The 18,483-nt window shown below is 61.3% G+C and overlaps 1 protein-coding gene across 1 annotated transcript in view; it reads left to right on the forward strand.

Moving 5' to 3' along the window:
• The window catches only part of SORCS2 (sortilin related VPS10 domain containing receptor 2), a 433,021-nt gene that overhangs the window by 412,906 nt on the left and 1,632 nt on the right, over nt 1-18,483 (forward strand). The window contains exons 14-24 of the mRNA XM_034670980.1: nt 776-867; nt 1,617-1,724; nt 5,538-5,658; nt 6,445-6,578; nt 7,260-7,388; nt 9,112-9,283; nt 14,360-14,546; nt 14,745-14,878; nt 15,787-15,910; nt 17,191-17,303; nt 18,281-18,406. Of these exons, the coding sequence (XP_034526871.1) occupies nt 776-867; nt 1,617-1,724; nt 5,538-5,658; nt 6,445-6,578; nt 7,260-7,388; nt 9,112-9,283; nt 14,360-14,546; nt 14,745-14,878; nt 15,787-15,910; nt 17,191-17,303; nt 18,281-18,406 (1,440 nt within the window). The remainder of the gene's footprint in view (nt 1-775; nt 868-1,616; nt 1,725-5,537; nt 5,659-6,444; nt 6,579-7,259; nt 7,389-9,111; nt 9,284-14,359; nt 14,547-14,744; nt 14,879-15,786; nt 15,911-17,190; nt 17,304-18,280; nt 18,407-18,483) is intronic.

Consider the following 18,483-nt stretch of genomic DNA (forward strand, 5'->3'; position numbering starts at 1 on the left):
CCCCCTGCGTCCTGGCGTGACTTAGGAACCACCGCGGGCGGGCTCTGCCGCCTGCCCGCTGCGAGGCCCTGGCATATGCCGCCCCACCCCAGCCTTGGCTTCCTCATCTGTAAAATGGGACCTGATCCCAGGGCCACCAGAGCTGTCTCCTCCTGTGTGAGCCCCATCCTGTCTGGGCCGTACGAGCTTTTGTCACCGGGAGACTTAGTGGTGATTCATTCATTCACTCCCTTACTCATTCATTCACTCATCCCAGCGCATGCTCCCCAAGCACGGGCACCCTCAGCTCTGAGCTGAGCCACACTGGGCCACAAAGAGGACTCAGAGGCAGGCCCTGCCTGGAGGAAACAATGACAAAGAGGTCCCAGAGGCATTCTCCACCCAGCCTGGCTTCAGGGAGGGCTTCCTGGAGGAGGTGGCATATCTGTTGGGTATTACTGTCAAATAGAGGTTTGCTGACTTCCGTGATTTCTTTCTTACCTTCACGTCGTCTGCCATATTGGTGCGTGAGCTTTTCCTGTGCAGGGGGCTGCCTGCAGCGTTTATTCACAACCTCTCACGTCAGTGGTCTAAACTGCCATGCTCATTCAATCAGCCCACACGCTCTGAGTCTGGGTGGCAGGGGAGAGCATGGGGAGGGCCTGGGGGACACGGGGAGCCCTCAGGCTGGCCCTACCTCAGGGAGCTGGCCTCTGCTGGTGGCCCCGAGCCTGTGTGTTGACAGCTCTGCCCCCAGAGAGTGACCTGCCCTCAGAGCGTCACCCGCCCCCTGCAGGTGTTCGAGGAGGAGCACCACATCCTCTACCTGGACCACGGCGGCGTGATCGCAGCTATCAAGGACACCTCCATCCCCTTGAAGATCCTCAAGTAATGTCATGGGGCCCAGCACGGGGTGGGGAGGGGGGGCTGCTCCACCTGCGAGCTGCTTGGGGCCCAGCACGGGGTGGGGGGGGAGCTGCTCCACCTGCGAGTGCTTCGGGCCAGGCACGGGGACGCAGCAAGTCAGGGTGTAACAGCACAGCGTGGGCAGGGGGCTGGAGGGAGGGCTTCCCAGAGGAGGCGACGTTCAGGCATGAACAAGAGCTAGTCAAGTGGAGGAGGGAGGGCCAGGCAAGGAAGCCAGCAGGATGTGCCCAGGTGAGAGCGTGTTTGATCCGCTTCAGACGTCTGAAGGGTGGTTGTGGGGAAGTGAGGGCACTCTAGACTCAGAAGGCAGAGCTGGGGGAGCTGCCAGGAAGCCACTATCACTTTAGTCTGAGAGAGTTTTACGCACCGCAAGCTGGTGACACCGTGATACGATGCACTGGGAGGCAGTAAGCTTCTGTCCGTGGCCTGGCAACCCCTGGGCTGGGCTCAGGCATTGGGTGGGGCTGAGGTGGATGTTCCAAGGCCCAGATAACTGCAATCCAGGGGCTTTGCGGTCCCCAGACAGCTGTAGTGGTGCTAAGGAGATGGGGAGGCCGCTTGGCGTCGGCGGGGGGCTGCTGCAGCCTCCCAGCCCCCTCAGCTGGGCAGAGCCAGCCCCGGCTCAGGCTGGGCTGGATTAGGAGGGCAGCGGGTCCGGGACACGGGCCGTGCTCCCACCTGCCTGAGGTGGTGACGCCCCTTCTCGGCAGGTTCAGCGTGGACGAGGGCGTCACCTGGAGCACGCACAACTTCACCAGCACGTCCGTGTTTGTGGACGGGCTGCTGAGTGAGCCGGGGGACGAGACGCTGGTCATGACGTGAGTGCCCACGGGAGGTGCGCGGGCAGGTGGCCTTGCTGCTCCGAGCGCGCTCAGCACTGCCTCCCCGCCTCCCTCCCCGTCCTCCTCACGCCCCTCTCCAACCTCGTGCCTGCCTCCTCGTGTCTTCTGTCCACTGTCCCCTGTCTCCCCCGGGGATGTCCATCACCTGCCTGGGATCACCTGGCTGCTGAGGGCTGGAACCAAGTCAAGGGCGGCTCTGCTCCACCGCCCCAAGCTGCCCTCCGAGCTCTCATCATCATCACTGTTATATGATGAGCTCCTGGCGCCTGGAAGGGCTCCCAGGCCCGCTGCGCAGGGAGGGCCCACGCGTGGGGGCAGAGCCAGGCTGTGGCCCGGGGCAGGCTGGGCTCTGAGGCTGCAGCCCTAGGCCCCTGAGGCCGAGGCCTTTGGCCAACCTGCAGGGGTCCAGGCCTCACTCTGGGCCAAACGCTGCCCTGAGCACGGTGAGAGGAGGGCATCCCTGTTCAGATCTGAGAGGCAGGAGTTGAAACAGTGCACAGGGCTTGACGGCGCTCGCCACCCCTCCGACACTGGGGAAAGGGGTCCAGCTGTGGAAGCCTCCTTCCCGGGCGATCCACTCTCCAGGGGGCTTGTTCAGGGCGGGGCCCGAGACTGCATTTCTAACCTCTCCCCTGATTCTCTGTATGCCTGGCCACGCGGGGTGCAACTTGCCTTTTGGATGACGCCTGTACTGGGGAGACCAGGTTCCCCAAAATGCACATCTACCCAGAACCTGTGACTTTAATTGGAAGCAGGGTCTTTGCAGATGTGATCTGTCAGGATGAGGTCACGCTGTTGTGGAGGGGCCCAAATCCAACGTCTTTGTTAGAAGGGAGGGATGCAGACAGCACACGGGGAGAGAGTGACCCGAGGCGGAAACTGGGGCGGGGGCCAGATTTGGTTCAGCTTAGTGACCCCCCCCGGGGGGGGCCTTCCCTGCCTCTGCCCTCCCTGCTTCTTCAGCAACGTGGCCGCTTGGACAAGGGCTTCGGGGACGCCTTGCTAAGCCCCTGCTGAGTGTTATGGGTCCATTTTTATATGTCATCTCGTTTTGTCCTCGTAAGAAATGTCCACAGAAGGACGTGTTGCCCCCCTTCCAGAGGTGCTAAAATCTCAACGGTTCTGCACCGAGGGAGTGGTGGGCAAGGGACTGCTGTCACCTCAGTTCTGCGTGGTCCCGGGAGCCGGAGAGGGAGGGGACCCCGTGATGCCGTCCTAGAGACCCTGGCTGGGGCGCTTCCCCTGGACACCCGGTCCCTGCTGTCCCCCTGCCCAGGGACGTGTTACGTCCTGAATGGCTCCACGTATCTGTGCGCCCCTCATGCTGTCACAGGCTCGGGTCTGGGATAGGAGGGCCGTTTCCTTCTGGGGCCGCAGCAGGGTGTCAGCCTGTGTGGGCAGGGGAGGGAGGGCTCCACGCTGGGGTCTGACGCGGGGCTCTCTGTCCGGGGGGTGGCGTGTAGGCTGCTGCCCGCCGCGTAGAAACACCAACACCGAGGGCGGCGAGCCTGCCGGTCTGGAGCCCTGAGCTTCCCCAGCTGAGAAATGGGTACACTTTCTATCCCAGAGCATTAGGCGAGTGTGTCACAGCCCCAGGGCTGAGTTTGGCCCCAGAAACACTCCAATTTTCATCTCCCAGCAGCAGACAGGGCATTCGATTCCCAGAACGCCAATGGCCAAATTCACAGGCAGGTGCCACAAACTTTTAAGGTTTTAAAGGAGGACAGTTCCTCCTTCACGGAGCAGAGTCTCCGCACGGGGAGATTTCCATCCACACTGGGATTCCAAGTCCCAGCTGACACGGGAGCCAGTCATACGGCGCAAGAGGGAACATACGGGCACCTTAGAGTAAAACACAGATGTCTCTGGGCCTTGGGCGCGTACTCGCTGGGACCCGGCGTGTCCTTCCCCGATCCTTCCCTCTGCTCCTTCCTCTCTCCCTCTTTGTGTCTCTCTCTCCCTCTCCGTGTCTCTGTCTGTCTCTCTCTCTTGCTATCCTGTTTCCTGCAGTTGCGAACTTTTTCTCAGGTGATTTTTTTTATCCAAATCTACCTGAAGGTGATGGCCCAGCTGACCGCTGCCCCCTTTCGGGACGTGTCCCCCAGGCTGCCTCACCATTGCCCGCCCTTCCCTCCCACTCCTCGCCCAGGGTCAGGGGGCTGTTTACAGGGCGGGGGCTCCTGGCCCACCCTGCCCGTCCTGGCCCCTTCTCTCCTATCAACTCTGAGGTGATCCACGGGCTGCCTCTGACAGGTTCTTCGTAATACTCAGAATGAGCCAGGTGACCGGTATGTCCATGTTCTAGGCTTTAGGAAGCCTGGCGGGATTATTCAGAGCCACCCAACCAGCCTTCCGTGGCTCCAGGCGTGAGCGAGTCAGTGTGTGTCCAGTGCACACCTGCTGTTCTCAGGATAACATGGTTTCCGGGAAGGGGGTGGGCCTGCTCTGTGTGGGGCCCGTAAGTTCTCCCTGAAGAGCATCCCTATCGAGAGAAGACCCTCACACTCTGTGTCCGTAACCAACCCAGAGGCTTCATCTGGGAGGCAGGAGACAAGGCTGACCACAGGCGAAGGTCCAGGCTGAGACAGAGGGAGGCTCAGGGGCCCCGAGGACCAGAGGAGGCCCGTGGCCGGCCTGCAAGAGGCGGGCATCTCATCCGCAAAATCAAGCTAACAGTGTCTGCATCATGGGACTGTTTGGGGAGCGAGGGATTGTTGTGTGTGCATGTGTGCAAAGCCCCTACTGTGTGCTGGCACCCACACAAACCACACAAACCACACAAACCACTGCTAAGCCGCCATCAGTCCTGCAAGGCCAGAGCTATCATTCCCCTTTTAGAGCCAAGGAAACTGGGGTACCCAGAGGGAGTGAAGCTGCCCAAGGTCACAGACATAGGAAACAGGGCATCAGCCAGGCTTGCCTGGCTCAGAGCTGCTGTATGGAAGCAAAACTCTTCAGATATCAGCCTCAGACATTCAGAGCCAGCCATCGTGTCCCCAAGAAAACACTCAAGACCCTTCTCACCTACCACCCTAGAATGGGGTTAGGATCCTTTCAGATCATGATTGCCCTTCCCCAAGTATCCTGTCCCTGTCAACATGCTTGGAAGGGGGTCCTGTACACAGGGTGTATCACCTCCCCCACCCAGATGCTCAACCTCTGGTGATATGTCCCGAATGCTGCAGGTTGGACTAGGGAAAGACAGGGTGAGCCGGAGGTGAGCACGAGCTGAGGCCTTTCCCACCCCACCCTGCGAGCCAATATGACGACTCCCTACTTCTCCTCGGATTGCTGGTTGTGTCTGGAAAGACAGCCTGTGGCCCAGCTCTGCAGAGCCAGGTGTCCGCAGGTCAGGCCCCGGCACGGTGAGGCCGGCCCGAGTGTCCGTGGCACAGGCCCTCAGGGCGGTGATGCTGACAGAGGGGAGAAGCACCCTGCAGCCTGCTGACCCCCGTCATTTTGCAGGACAGAAGCAGGGACAGTGGCACCTGGGGGGCCCAGGCTCCTGACACGACTGCACCCACTTCCTCGTCCACTGAGGGGGGCCGTGGGGGGTGACCCCACCCGTGCCATCCGTGAGCTGCAGACAGCGTGCGATCGTTGTGGGGACACCACGGCCAGGACCACACGCCTGCAGCCAGCTGGGCCCAGTGCGGGGGTCCAGGGCTCTAGTCCCGAGAGCAGTCGCTGGGCCTGTGAGCAGGGGCACTGAGGCCCCGAGGGGAAGTGGTTCGCGTCCTGACGCGGGCAGGCTAAGGTGATTCCCCTTCCGTCCTCGTCCCTTCCCAGCGTCTTCGGCCACATCAGCTTCCGCTCCGACTGGGAGCTGGTCAAGGTGGACTTCCGGCCCTCGTTCTCCAGGCAGTGCAGCGAGGAGGACTACGGCTCCTGGGACCTCACCGACCTGAAGGTGGGCCAGGGCACAGAGCAGGGCGGGCAGGGGCGGCCTCCTCTGCCGTGCATCCCCTGTCCCATGTGGCACAGGAGCCTCACCTCCAGATGGGCTTCCCAGAGCCCCGGGGGCCTGAGATGTCCGGTTCTCCTGCTGGATTTTCTGGCCCCTCCTTGGGGCCTGGGCCACTCTGAGCTTGGGTCTGCCGCCACGCTCAGGGTCACGGGGCCACGGGCCCTGACCCCACCGTGCAGTCCCGTGTGCTTGGGGTCCGGGGCTTGTGACAGGGTAGGCGGGTAACACGGAGCCTGCGTCATAGGGGCAGCGCTGCCCCGTAACCTCAAACACATAGATGTTTCTAGAACAAAAGGTAGAGTAGTCACACGCCGAGGACCTGCTGTGTGTCCACACGCACCCCGTGTCCACACGCATCCCGTGGCCGTGGGTCCTGCGAGCTCCTGCACGGGGCGTCTGCCCTGAGGACGAGAAGAGACATAACAGGGACCTGGGTTCCAGCAGCACTGTGACACCTCAGGCCCAGGGGTAGTGTTTACACAGTGGGTGCTCAATGGATGCTTATGGGTCGGGATGGGAGGGAGGTTGCCCCAGCTTGACCTCAGGCACACCACTTCGTCTTCTGGGCCTCGGTTTCCCCATCTGGGAAAGGGGACTCAGCCCCTGCCCCACACGGCTGCCTGGGGTTGAGAATCGGCTCTTTTCGGGGGCGGGCAAGGCAGAAGTCCAAGCCACCGGAGGGCCGTCGACCCCTCTTGGCCAGCTCCTCACCCCGCGTTCCCACCGCAGGGCGACCGCTGCATCATGGGCCAACAGAGAAGTTTCCGGAAGAGAAAGTCCACGTCCTGGTGCATCAAGGGGCGGAGCTTCACGTCGGCGCTCGAGTCCCGCGTGTGCAGGTGCCGCGAGTCGGACTTCCTCTGGTGAGGACCACAGCGGCCACGGGTGCTCTGAGCAGCTTCACGACCCGGCAGCCGCCGCCCAGCGCGGCTCTCAGACTCAGTCCTCCTGCCGCCGTATTCCGTGCGTTAGAGCCGGGCAGGATCCCAGGTGTGCTCCCCAGAGGAGCGTCAGGGAGCTCAAGGGCATGTGGGCTCAATGACCACAGTGGCCTCCCCCTCCTCGGGGAGGGTGCCTTGGGGGCAAGTGGTGCCCACCCAGTCCTCCGAGATCCAGAGCCCAGTTCACAAAGCATCTGGCCCACCGCCTGCCTCCCTAGGCTTCCTTAACCCTCGCCCTCCTGCTCCCGCTTCCGTGCCAGCCACCTCCACCAGCACCTCCCTGCACCAGCGTTGAAGGTGCCCCTTGTGCAGTGTTCCTCGCCTCTCTTCCCCTGGCTGTCCACTGCACTTCCTTTGAGATTCAGCGCACCTCCTCCAGGCAGCCCTCCAGGATACCCAGGCTGGGCTCAGTTCCCAGAATCGCCTCTGCAACCCTTCTCACCTGGAATGTAACCCTAATTTTCAGGCTGGACAGGGCTGCGTGGCCTTCCTGTGTGTCCCCACAATGGGTGCATCTCAGGCCCTTGCTGTGAGGCCCCCGCCCAGACCAGCTCCCATCCCCGCCCAAGCCCGTCTCCTGACTGCTGTTTCCCCCTCCTCCAGCGACTACGGATTTGAGCGCTCTCCCTCCTCAGAGTCTGATGCCAACAAGTGCTTTGCGAACTTCTGGTTTAACCCCCTCTCCCCGCCCGACGACTGTGTTCTGGGCCAGACCTACACCAGCAGCCTCGGGTGAGTGCGGCACAGGCCCCCTCGCGTCACTCCAGGGGCAGAGCCACGGAGAGAGAAGTCGGCTGAGGATGGCCTGCCCGTTGGGCTCCTGAGAGTCACCCCGGGCAGCGACCCCGCAGGGTCTGAGCCCACGTGGGGCAGCGTCAGGGAGAGAACGTGCTTTGAGCGGGTTCTGAACAAAGAGCGAAAGTGTTGGGTGCACGTGAACCCGCAGCTTCAGGAGGTCCCGAGACTCTATCTTAAGGTCTCTGTTTCCCTTTGAGGCAGTTTTGAGAGGGAAGAAAACGTCAGCAGACTTATTAGAAAATCCCCATGACTTCCCCTGGGAAAGGGCAGGGGTAGAATTGAGGAAGCAGGACCAGATGTTGCAGGTTTTGGTCTCAGCAGCATAAATGCCATTCCACCATCCATCCCTCCCTCCATCCATCCCTCCTTCATCCATCCATCCCTCCTTCATCCTTCTACCATTCACCCATCATGCATCCATCCATCCATCCTTCCATCCATCCATCTCCCTTCCATCCGTCATTCACCCATCATCCATCCATCCATCCATCCATCCATCCCTCTTCCATCCATCATTCACCCATCATCCCTCCCAGCCGGCAACCACAGCAGCTCTCTGGTGCACCCACTAGGGCTTGGCACGCAGGGACTCTCGTCAGAAGTGTCAGGGCCAGGGCCCACATCGTGGGTTAAGGGTTGCACATCATACCATGGGCATGCTCTGGGCACCAAGGTGCCATGGGGGGTGTTTTGCATGATAAACCCCTGAATGTGTGTCTCAGTGGCTGAGCTACGGGGGCAGGAGGGGGTACCAGGCTCAGGGAGGTGGGCAGCGCCAGGCTCTTTGGCAGTGACACTAGTTCTGTGGACCCAGGGTCCTGGCATAGCCTGAGGGAGCTTCACAATCGGCAAGTCAGATACCACCCGGCCGTGGTTTGCCCAGGGTCTCCTACAAGGTTCATCAGAGCCCACGGTCTCTGTCCCCCAACCCGTCCAGCCTCCTCCCAGCCCTGCTCCCCACTCTGGCTCCAGCTGCCCACCACAGGACCTTTGCCCGTGCTGGTCCTGCTGCCTGGGTGCCCATCCCTCTCCTGCTTGCCCTTCTGACTTCAGCGGAAAGCCGCGCTCTCAGGGACCGATTCCCAGAGCTGGTCGGTGGTGATTTCACGTTGACGTGGGAGGTAGCATGGCACAGTCTGTCCCCCCGACGGGCAGTCTGCCCGGCAAGGCAGGGGCTATATGGTCAGCCTGTCCCCCAGCAGATACATGGTGTGAAGGAGCCCCTGGATCAGGTGTCCTCTAGTTGGGTGGTGAGGAAGGGAGCCGCGAGGGGTTGTGGCAAGGCCACGGCTGAGTCCAGCCCCTCTTGGGCACGTTCCTCGCCAAGGCCCCAGCATTCGGGTGCGCCCAGTCACACCCTTGGCCACAAGAACAGCGGGTGTTAGGGTTGTCCTAAGTCCTGTGACCGCAGAGAGAGGAGGCCGACGACAGAGCCGACCCTGCCATCACCAGCCACCTGCCACCTCACCTGGCCTCTCAGCTCCGACATGGGGCAGCGATGGCTCTCAGTGGGGCTGGGAGGAGGCCGGAGGAGGCCGGGCGTCGGGGTGGAGGCCGCCAGCCAAGAGCCACACCTCGCCACGAGCGAGCCCCTGGCCGCGGGGTTCGTGCCCTCTGCCGCCGTCGGTGCGGACCCTGACCTGCCGTCTGGCCGCAGGTACCGGAAGGTGGTGTCCAACGTGTGCGAGGGCGGCGTGGACCCGCGGCAGAGCCCCACGCAGCTGCAGTGCCCGCTCACGCCGCCCCGGGGCCTGCAGGTCAGCGTCCGTGGCGAGGCGGTGGCCGTGCGGCCCGGAGAGGACGTCCTGTTCGTGGTGCGGCAGGAGCAGGTGAGCGCGGCGTGCTGTCCCCGCGGGGTCACTCCCGCCGGACCAGCAGGGGACGGGGTGTGTGGGTGTCCCCTCCGCCTGCAGGTGGTTTGGAGCAGCCATGTAGGCGGGCGTTTTCCGAGCTGAGGGGTAAGAGTGGCTGGAAACCCCTCCCTGGGCCCCGAGCAGCGTCGAGAGGAGGACGGTGGAGTATGGGGGGGTCACCGTGCGGCCGGCACGTGCGGTGGGGACCCTCTGTGCCCGGCCGAGGGTGTTTACCGGACTCTGACGCTTCCAGGATTTATTCATTCTTCTGCGCGGCAATTTGTTTAACCTCTAATTATATCGATTTAGTTCATCTGGAATTTTAAGAAAAGCAGAAAATTAAAAAAAAAAACCCACTATTACTTATAATCCTAGAACCAAAGATGAGTCCTGTAGGTAGATGATAGACGGATATGGGTTTAATTCCACATAATCTGTTCGAATATGTAAATTCCCCCCAGTGTTCTACTCTCTCTCTTTTTCTCTTCAGTACGAGGGTTACGTATTCTTCTGACTTAAAAAAGAACGTATACTCGTGGTAGAACATTTGAAAAACACCTAAAATGTCAAGCCTATAAATATCACCGAAATCCCTGTTCCCCCCCAAGGTAACAACTGCGAGGTTTTGTATTTTCTTCTGGCCTTTTTACAATTAGCACACAGCTGCGTACTTCTCCGACTGTAGAGGTAACAAACTCCCTGTAGAGCGTCTGACAGCGGAGGTCGGGAGAACTTGCCGACGTGCAGGAAATTCAAAGCCACAGAATCGCACAGAGGAGAAGCTGGCTCCCGCCCGGAGCGCGACCTGCCTCGGGACCGCCGGTCATCTGCTCACGTGGCTCCGTTGGGCGCTCGGATCTGTGCTTAACGGATACGCTGAATGAAGGGAGTTCAGCTCTATAACTCCGTGTGTGTTATTTAGCCCATGTCCCTCAAAATATGGTGCCCAGATGATGACAGAGGTCTTTGGTGTCTGCTCTCATGCAGTCAGGGAAACTGAGGCCAGAGGACGCGGAGCTGTATGTGTGAGCGCCCGTTGGCCAGCCTCACAGTCGTGCTCCTGTCTCCTGATCTGTACCTGGGGAAGCTCTGGCTCAGAGAGGTGCCATGACTCGCCCAAGGCCACACAGTAACAGGGGACAGAGCTCTGCATGGACAGCGCCTGGTCTGTGGTCCCCAGACTTGGGCCCCAGGTCCCGCCTGCTTCCAGGCCCTGTGTGGATGAGCCTGGCCCTGAGATTCATGCTTGGGGCCTCAGGGTCGGCCCCGGAGTGGGGGTCGGCATCTGTCACAGCAGCATCTTGGCATGGCGGGAGGAAGATGCCCCCTCCCCGGGTGGGGCCTGTGGACCCACCTGCCGCCCAAGTTCTAGCACAGACTTCCAGGAAAAATGGCCGTCTGCTGCCCCCTAGAGCCTTCCATCTGGGCGACTCGGGCACATCTGCTGATTCCCCAGCTGGAGCCGAGACGGGACAGGACAGTGGTCCCCGGCCTTGTTGCACGGGGTCGCTGGAGTGACCGAGAGATGCCCTTGCAAGAGAGGTCTCCCAGCACACGCTGCTATCCAGAAGGGCTGCTGGCTTCCTCGAGGAGGGGGAGGGGAGAGAGGGAGCTCGGCGGGTGTGGACACACACATATGCACGCTCACACACACTCACACTCTCACACGCTGACCACAGGAACACGGACACGCCCTCACCACGTGTTCACGCACTCATAACCCCTGATGCAGACACGTCTCCACACTGACACACGTCACACACACCCGCCCTCACGCACAGGCCAAGCTGCGGGACTAGCTGCATCTGGGGGGGGGCCGAGTCTGTAAGCCTCCCGGAATGAAAAGTAAGAGCTGATAGAGACCCACACAGAAACGCGCAGCTGATTTTGACACAGGAGCGAAAGCATCTCAGGGGAGGGAGGACGGTCCTCAGCACCGAACCACCAGTAAAATGAGCCTCGGCTGGAACCTCGGCCCTGATGCCGGCTCAGCCCGGAATGGACCACAGAGGCCAACAGAAAGCGGGAAAGTAGCCATCCTTTGGGGGAAAGGTAGAAAATATGCAGATCCTGGCCCAGGCCAAGTGTTTGCAGAGTGGACCCCAAAAGCATCATCCTAAATGAAATCTGGCGAGTTGGACTCTGAGTGAGACGCCTGTGTGCTGAGGAAGAGCCGCAGAGAAGGTGGGAACCAAGCTACGGAGAAGGTATTTACCCAGCACGGGTCCAGCGAGCCTGGGACCTCGGACATGCAAGGAACGGGAAGAAAACAACACTCTGGTTAGAAAATGGGCCAAGGACACAGAGGGGGACGGTTAATCGCAGATGACGAGCAGGTGACCAGTGAGCCCACGAAAGTCGTTCAGCCTCACTGGCTGTTAGGGAATGTGAGTCCAACCCCAAGGACCTGTCCCTGCACGCCCACGAGAGTGGCCAAATTAAACAGCAACACCACCAAGTGCCGGCAAGGCTGCGGAGAAGCCGAACCACTCACACGCGGCTGCTGGGAGCATAGGATGGAACCACCACACTGGAAAACAGTGGGGCAGTTTCTTAAAAAACTAAACTTGCAACCACCCTGTGACTCAGCACGTGCACTCCTGGGCGTGTTTCTCGGAGAAGCGAAGACTTGTGTCCACACAGAACACTGCACGTGAGCTTTCATGGCAGCGCTCTTGCAGAAGAGCCCAAAACTGGGGACACCCAGACGTCCTCCGAGGGGCGTCTGCCTGAACAGTGGCATAGCCACCACGTGGGACACGACTCCGCAGTGAGAAGGAACAGATTACTGACCGGTGCCCCGACCCGGGCGAGTCCCCAGAGAGTTAAACTGAATGAGAAAAAGGCAACCCCAGCGACTCTGTGCTGTGGGATTCCTTTTATAGGGTGTTCTCCAGATGACAAAACTGCAGAAATGGAGGACAGATGAGTCAGGGGTGTGACGGCGGGACTGGTGGTGGCTCGGCGGCCCCGCGCCCCGGCTGTGCCTGTGTCCACGTCCTAGCTGTGACACTCTGGTTTCGGCAGGCCTTAGCCCCGGGCGTGCGGTACGGGGCACATGGGATCTGTTTTGATCCCTACAAACTACATGCAGACTGGCAGTTGTCTCAGAATACAACGTTCACGTCTTCTTGACGTGCACGAGACACAGCCGGGCACCGGCGTGGGGTTACGGGGACGGCTCTCCTCACCCACGTGTTTGCTGTCACCGTGGCCGCTGGACTGTGTTCTGATCACGGGAAAAATGACAAGTTATTTTAACCAAGTAAAATGTTTCAGTGGTCACGGGCATCCATCAGTGGACCACAGGCAGGAACACGGGGACCCGAGGTGCACAGTGGCGCCCCACACACTCGGAGCCTTCCCACACAGGGCTTCCCAGGTGTGTCCAGCTTGCAGGCGGTGGGCACAAAGCCCCTGCCCCCCACCAAGAGCGAGGTGGGCTTGAGACCCCACTCCCTGGTCCCCGTGAGGCCACGTGTCCACAGGAGTCCTGGACGGTGAGCCGGCCTGCCCTGCGGTTCTAGCCCAGCACGTGGGGACAGTCGAACACCATGTAAGCTGTTGTCCCAAGTGACCACGAGTAGCCGGCAGGAAACAGCACTGCTTCTCTACCGGGTTTGGAGGCAGGGAGTCCGAGATTAAGCGTCAGTAGAGACCGGCTCCCGCCGGAGGCTCTGGGGAGGGATTCTTCACTGTCTTGTCAGTTTCTGGGGCGCTGGTGTCCCTTGGCTTGTGGCTGTGTCGTTGTGGTCTCTGCCCCGTCATCACGTGGCCGTCTCTTCTGTGTCCCAAGCTCCTGCCTCTCCTTGTAAAGACGCAGCCACTGGCTAGGGGCCCGTCCTACTCCGGCATGACCTCATCTTTACTAATCACTTCTGCAAAGACCCTGTTTCTGAATAAGGCCACATTCTGAGTTCCAGGGGGACGTGGATTTGAGGGCACAGACACTGTTCAACCAGCCACCATATTTGTGCAGAAAGTTAAGTGAACGTAATTTATGGGAAAGGACTCGGTCAAGTTTTGTTTTGTTTTGTTTTTTTAAAGATTTACTCATTTGAGAGAGAGAAGTGAGCGAGAGACAGCACGAGCGGGGGTGGGGGGGTAGAGGGAGAAGCAGACTCCCCACTGAGAAGGAAGACCGATGCAGGGCTCGATCCAAGGATGCTGGGATCAGGACCTGAGCTGAAGGCAGACGCTTAACCGGCTGAGCCACCCAGGCGCCCCGGGACTCTGTCAAGTGTTAAGGCTCTGCACGCATAGAATGAATCCTGTGTCATTCTGGGTCACCAGGAAATGGTTTTCGGGGTGTTCCTGCAGGGATGGGGTAGCAGGAAGGGGCGATGGAACAGGGGAGAGGGGGAGCATGAGAACATTTTCTTGCTGTGAAGCGGAGAAAGATACTGTTCTCCTGTTTCCTTCCCTCGATTTCCTGTGCCTCGGTGAGGAAACGGTGGTTTTGTGGGGGGGCTGGCACCCCAGGAGGGGAGCGTGAGGCCTTCAGACAGCCCCATGCTGCTCAAACCCAGGGGAGGGGCTGCAGGTGCGGGGAGCATGGCACTGCATAGACCCTGCGTGTCCGAGTGGCACCCCAGCTCCACAGAGAACCGGATCAAAGAAACACTCGGGAAGCAGGAAGCATCCGAGGAGGGGAAATAATGTTTTCCCGGTTGGCTGGGAAACCCCCTAGGAGGCTTCCCGTGTGCGATCTTTCTGGCCATGTTCCCGACACCCTCCAGCCTGTGTGCGGGGCTCCCTCCCTCCGGCTCCTGGCTCAGGCCTCAGTGGCTGTCCCCGCCTGCTGGCCCGCAGCCCTGACTGTCCCTCAGCCGGGCACACCTGGCCCCGGGCCCTGCTCCCACTCTCCTGCATCTCTGCGGCTCCCAGGCCCGGCTGGCCGCCCCAAGGGCAGGGCGGGTTCGGTCCCTGGCAGCCCGGGGCCCACGCCCTTGCCCTTCGAGGGGAGGAGCGAGGGGATGAAGAGTACGCGAGCCGCGGCTGGCCCCTCCGCTTTGCCGTCCCTCCTAAGTGGCCTCGCGGGATTTCCTGCAGGGTGATGTCCTGACCACCAAGTACCAGGTGGACCTGGGGGACGGCTTCAAGGCCGTGTACGTGTACCTCACGCTGACGGAGGAGCCCATCCGGCACCGCTACGAGAGCCCCGGCGTCTACCGCGTGTCCGTCAGGGCGGAGAACGTGGCCGGGCACGACGAGGCGGTGCTCTTTGTCCAGGTCAACTGTAAGTCCGTCGCCCCTGTGAGGCCCAGAGCCCGCGGGCGGGGAGCAGGCAGGCGGGCTCACGTCCACGCCCCAGGCGGTGTGTGCGGCGGTGGGTGGGTGGTAACGTGGGCGGAAGTGCTGAAGTTGACCGAGAAGCCCCCTCTGCCACGGCCAGTGCCTGATGTCCCCTCACCCCGGCTTTTTCTGCCACCCACAGCCCCCCTGCAGGCCCTTCACCTTGAAGTGGTTCCCGTGGTCGGCGTCAACCAGGAGGTGAACCTCACGGCCGTGCTGCTGCCCCTGAACCCCAACCTCACCGTCTTCTACTGGTGGATCGGCCATAGCCTGCAGGTGTGCAGCCCCGGCTGAGGGGGGGGGCGGGGTGCTTTCCCGGGGGCTGGGCAGGAGGACACAGGGTATGACAGTGTGGAGTTGAGGCGAGCACACACCAGCCTTTCTTCCGGAGCCTCTGCTCTGGTCCGCCTGTGTCTGAGTCTGGCGGACGCAGAAGAAAGCAGACTGGACCCTGCCTTTTCCTGGGGAAAGAGATGTGAACAAAGCAGGTGACCTGAGTTGTGATAAGTGTCACAGGAAGGGGATGGGTGAGGTGTCGTGAGCTCCAGGGAAGATCAGGCCGTTTCTAGTCTGGCTCTTGGGTGTGGTCAGGGAGGGCTTCATGGAGGAAGGAAACACTGGGGCTGGACCCGACATCAGAAGCCTCACCCAGAGCCCTGCATTGTACCCTGTAAGCAGCAGGGGGCACAGACGATGGCTGGTAGGAGGGCTGGAGGGTCCCTGTGGGCAGGGCTGCCCGTCCTTAGCCTGCAGGCCCTCAAGAGTCACAGGGGCCATCCTTCCCTCATTCGGTGGGCTGCAGTCCTGCGCCCCAAGCAGAAAGACCGCAACAGTGGCTGAAGGCCCAGACACAGAGGCCCCAGGTTGTTTCTCCGGAATGCGGAGGGCTGAGGAAGGTGCTTGGCTCTGGGTTCGAATCACAACTCAGCTACCTCCAGCCCAGCAATTTGGGCAGGTCTGGAAGGAAGGGACACTGGGACACTCGGTCCAGGCTGCCTTGGCTTAGAGCCCGTGGCTCAGGGGGGTGGGGGGCCCTCCCCATGCTGCCCCCATGTCCTGACCAGAGCAGTGGAGAGTGAGCGTTCTCAGTGAGGCCCTGGGCAGCGGGTGGGCTGCCGGGCTGACTGTTCCATGTGCGGCTGCCCGCCACCCCCAGCCCTGATCCCCAGTCATGTCCCCTGCAGCCCTTGCTCTCCTTGGAGAACTCCGTAACCACGCGGTTTGCAGACACAGGGGACGTGCGTGTGACGGTGCAGGCGGCCTGTGGAAACTCGGTGCTGCAGGACTCCAAGGTGGTCCGCGTGCTGGGTGAGTCCTCCTCCCCAGGATGGGCGGCACGTCTCGTCTTCTGCAGGACCTCTGGGTTCGGGTGACATGTCTAAGCCGCAGACACCCTGGTTATGCCGGGCAGCCACAGGCTAGGGAGAGGAGCCAATGAACACTGCTCTGACGCTCCCTGGCTTCTCGGGCCTCAGTTTCCCCATCTGTAAAATGAACTTGGACACGTCTCTGTGTCCATGGCCCTCGTGGGCCTCACACAGCACAGACGAGGGCATGGCTGAGTGACTTGTCAAGGTCACTCAGTGATGCTTCCCAGGAGCCCGACCTCTCCCGCCACCTGTCCTCTGAGACCCGTAACACAGCCTTTGTTGAGACTCAATTCTGAATCCACACCCCATTTACTGGTGCTCGCGGGGGCCCCCAAGGCCCTCACAGGAGACATTTACCGTAGGAAATTCATCCTAACAATGGAAGAGACCCCGCCCCCACCCAGTGTGGTGTTGCCCTGGTCATCCCATCAATGAAACCTCATTTTGCTTTGAGAACAGCCTTTCTGTGGCCAGCAGCCATCAGTTAAATATTTAGCGGGCCTGCCTTTGGCTGTCCCTTCCTTCACAAACATGTGTGCACGGGGTCCTGAGCCCAGAGCTCAGAAATAGCCACCACTTTCCCCACGTGAGATGCTGAGTTCTCTGTTCACAAAGCACGTGTCCCTCAGGCCACTCATCCCTGCAAAGCCTCCTCCCGTTCCCAAGTGAGAAACCCAGGGCTCAGGAGGGACACGGAAAGAGTACAGTGAGCCCTGAGGCTGCGGGTGCAAGCCAGCTCTCCACCACGGCCCGTGGCTCTGGCGTGGGCCTCGGACCGAGGACCCTGGGGCACGTGAGGGAAAGGGAAGGTGGGGCCTCTGCCATCGCGGGACTCTTATTCTGGTGGGGGGACCAGCCCAGTGAAGTCCCTGGATCCCTGGGGATGGAAGCCCAGCCTCCTGGGGTGTGCATGTTCTCGAGAGTGAAAGGGCAGATCTCACGGCGCACGTGTCAGGCCCTCCCTCCCTCCCCGGCGGGCTCCGGTGTGTTCCTCGCCATTGTTGCCGTCCGCGCTGCCATGATCACTACTTGGTGCTGGTCGGCGAGGTGAGCGATGCCCGGGGCAGCTGCCGGCACACGGAGGACTCTTGTTTTCCAAAAGTGGGCATGGGGTCTGACCGTGGGCAATCCTGAGCAATCCGGGTGGGTGGCCTCCTGTGGGGGGCAGAGCCCCGCTGCCCAGGACTGACCAGCTCGCCCGTCTCTGCCTCTTTTCAGACCAATTCCAGGTGGTGCCTCTGCGGTTTTCCAGGGACCTGGACGCGCACAACCCCAACACCCCCGAGTGGAGAGAGGACATCGGCCTGGTGGTGACCCGGCTGCTCTCCAAGGTACCTCCCAGCCCCTGCGGGTGCCCCAGAGAAGCAGGGGCGCCCGGGCCCCCCAGGGTGGGATGGGGGGCTGCCCTCAGGGTGACCCGGCCTCGGTCTGGCTACCCAGGGGGTTGGAGGACAGCTCGGGCCTGCTGCCCTGGCTCTAGGGGACTTGCAGCTGGAGCACCACCTTGCAGGGGAGGGACAGGCTGGCGTCCTCCATGTGATTGAGTGAGCACCAGCTGTTTGCCCAGGACCCAGTCACTGTCCTCTGATGGCCTAGAAGCTCCTGCATGTGATTTTCATTTATTCACAGAGTCTCTCTTCTGGGCCGGACACTGGAGACAGAGAGGAATCAGTGTGCTTGCTCCCCCCGGGGAGCTCACAGAGAGTGGAGAGAGGCCTCGGGGTGGGCAGAGGGCACTCGGGGCCCTTGGTCCCCCAGCGAGAGAAAAACCAGCTCCCTACAGTCATCTGTGGCTGCCACAGGCCAAGGCCCGCTGTGGCCGTGACTCCCCTCAGTCCGTTAATAATGCTGGTGATACTGTCCTGGGCATCGAAGGGTGAATAGGAGTTTGCCGGCTGGAAGTGTGTGGAGTGGGGTTCTCAGGATGCAGAAGCTGGGCTCTGTGGGTTGAAGGGTTTGGATGGTCAGGAGCCCTGACATCTGGGAGGACATTAGTCAGAGAGGCGCCTGCTCACCGTGACCCTGGCCACCGTGTGAGGAATGGACTAGAGGGGGCAGGCCTGGCCCAGGGGAGGCCGGTGTCGGGGGTGAAGGGCAGAGGGACCAGGAGAGCTGCAGGAGGCGGAACGTGGTGGCACGGGGTGCTGGGGCCGTCCGCGTGTGTGCAGGGGTCAGGGATCGCTCGCAGGACAGACGGCCAGGACTTGGACAGGCCAAGAGGGGAGAGAGGGTATTCCTGGGGGCCTCGGAGTGCAGCAGGGGACAGAGAAGGCAGGCGGGTCAGAGTGGCTCCTCTGTGTCCCCACAGGAGACCGGCGTCCCCGAGGAGCTGCTGGTGACCGTTGTAAAGCCGGGACTGCCCACCGTGGCTGACCTGCACGTGCTCGTGCCCCCTCCCAGGCCCACAAGGAAGAGGAGCCTGTCCAGTGACAAGGTATCTCCTGTGACCGCGGGACCCAGGTTCTTGCGGCACCGCCTGGGCTTTGCGGCCTCGTGCCGGGGGCTTGGGGG

This window comes from Ailuropoda melanoleuca, chromosome 11, assembly GCF_002007445.2.
Source record: "Ailuropoda melanoleuca isolate Jingjing chromosome 11, ASM200744v2, whole genome shotgun sequence".
Taxonomy (NCBI): Eukaryota; Metazoa; Chordata; class Mammalia; order Carnivora; family Ursidae; genus Ailuropoda; species Ailuropoda melanoleuca.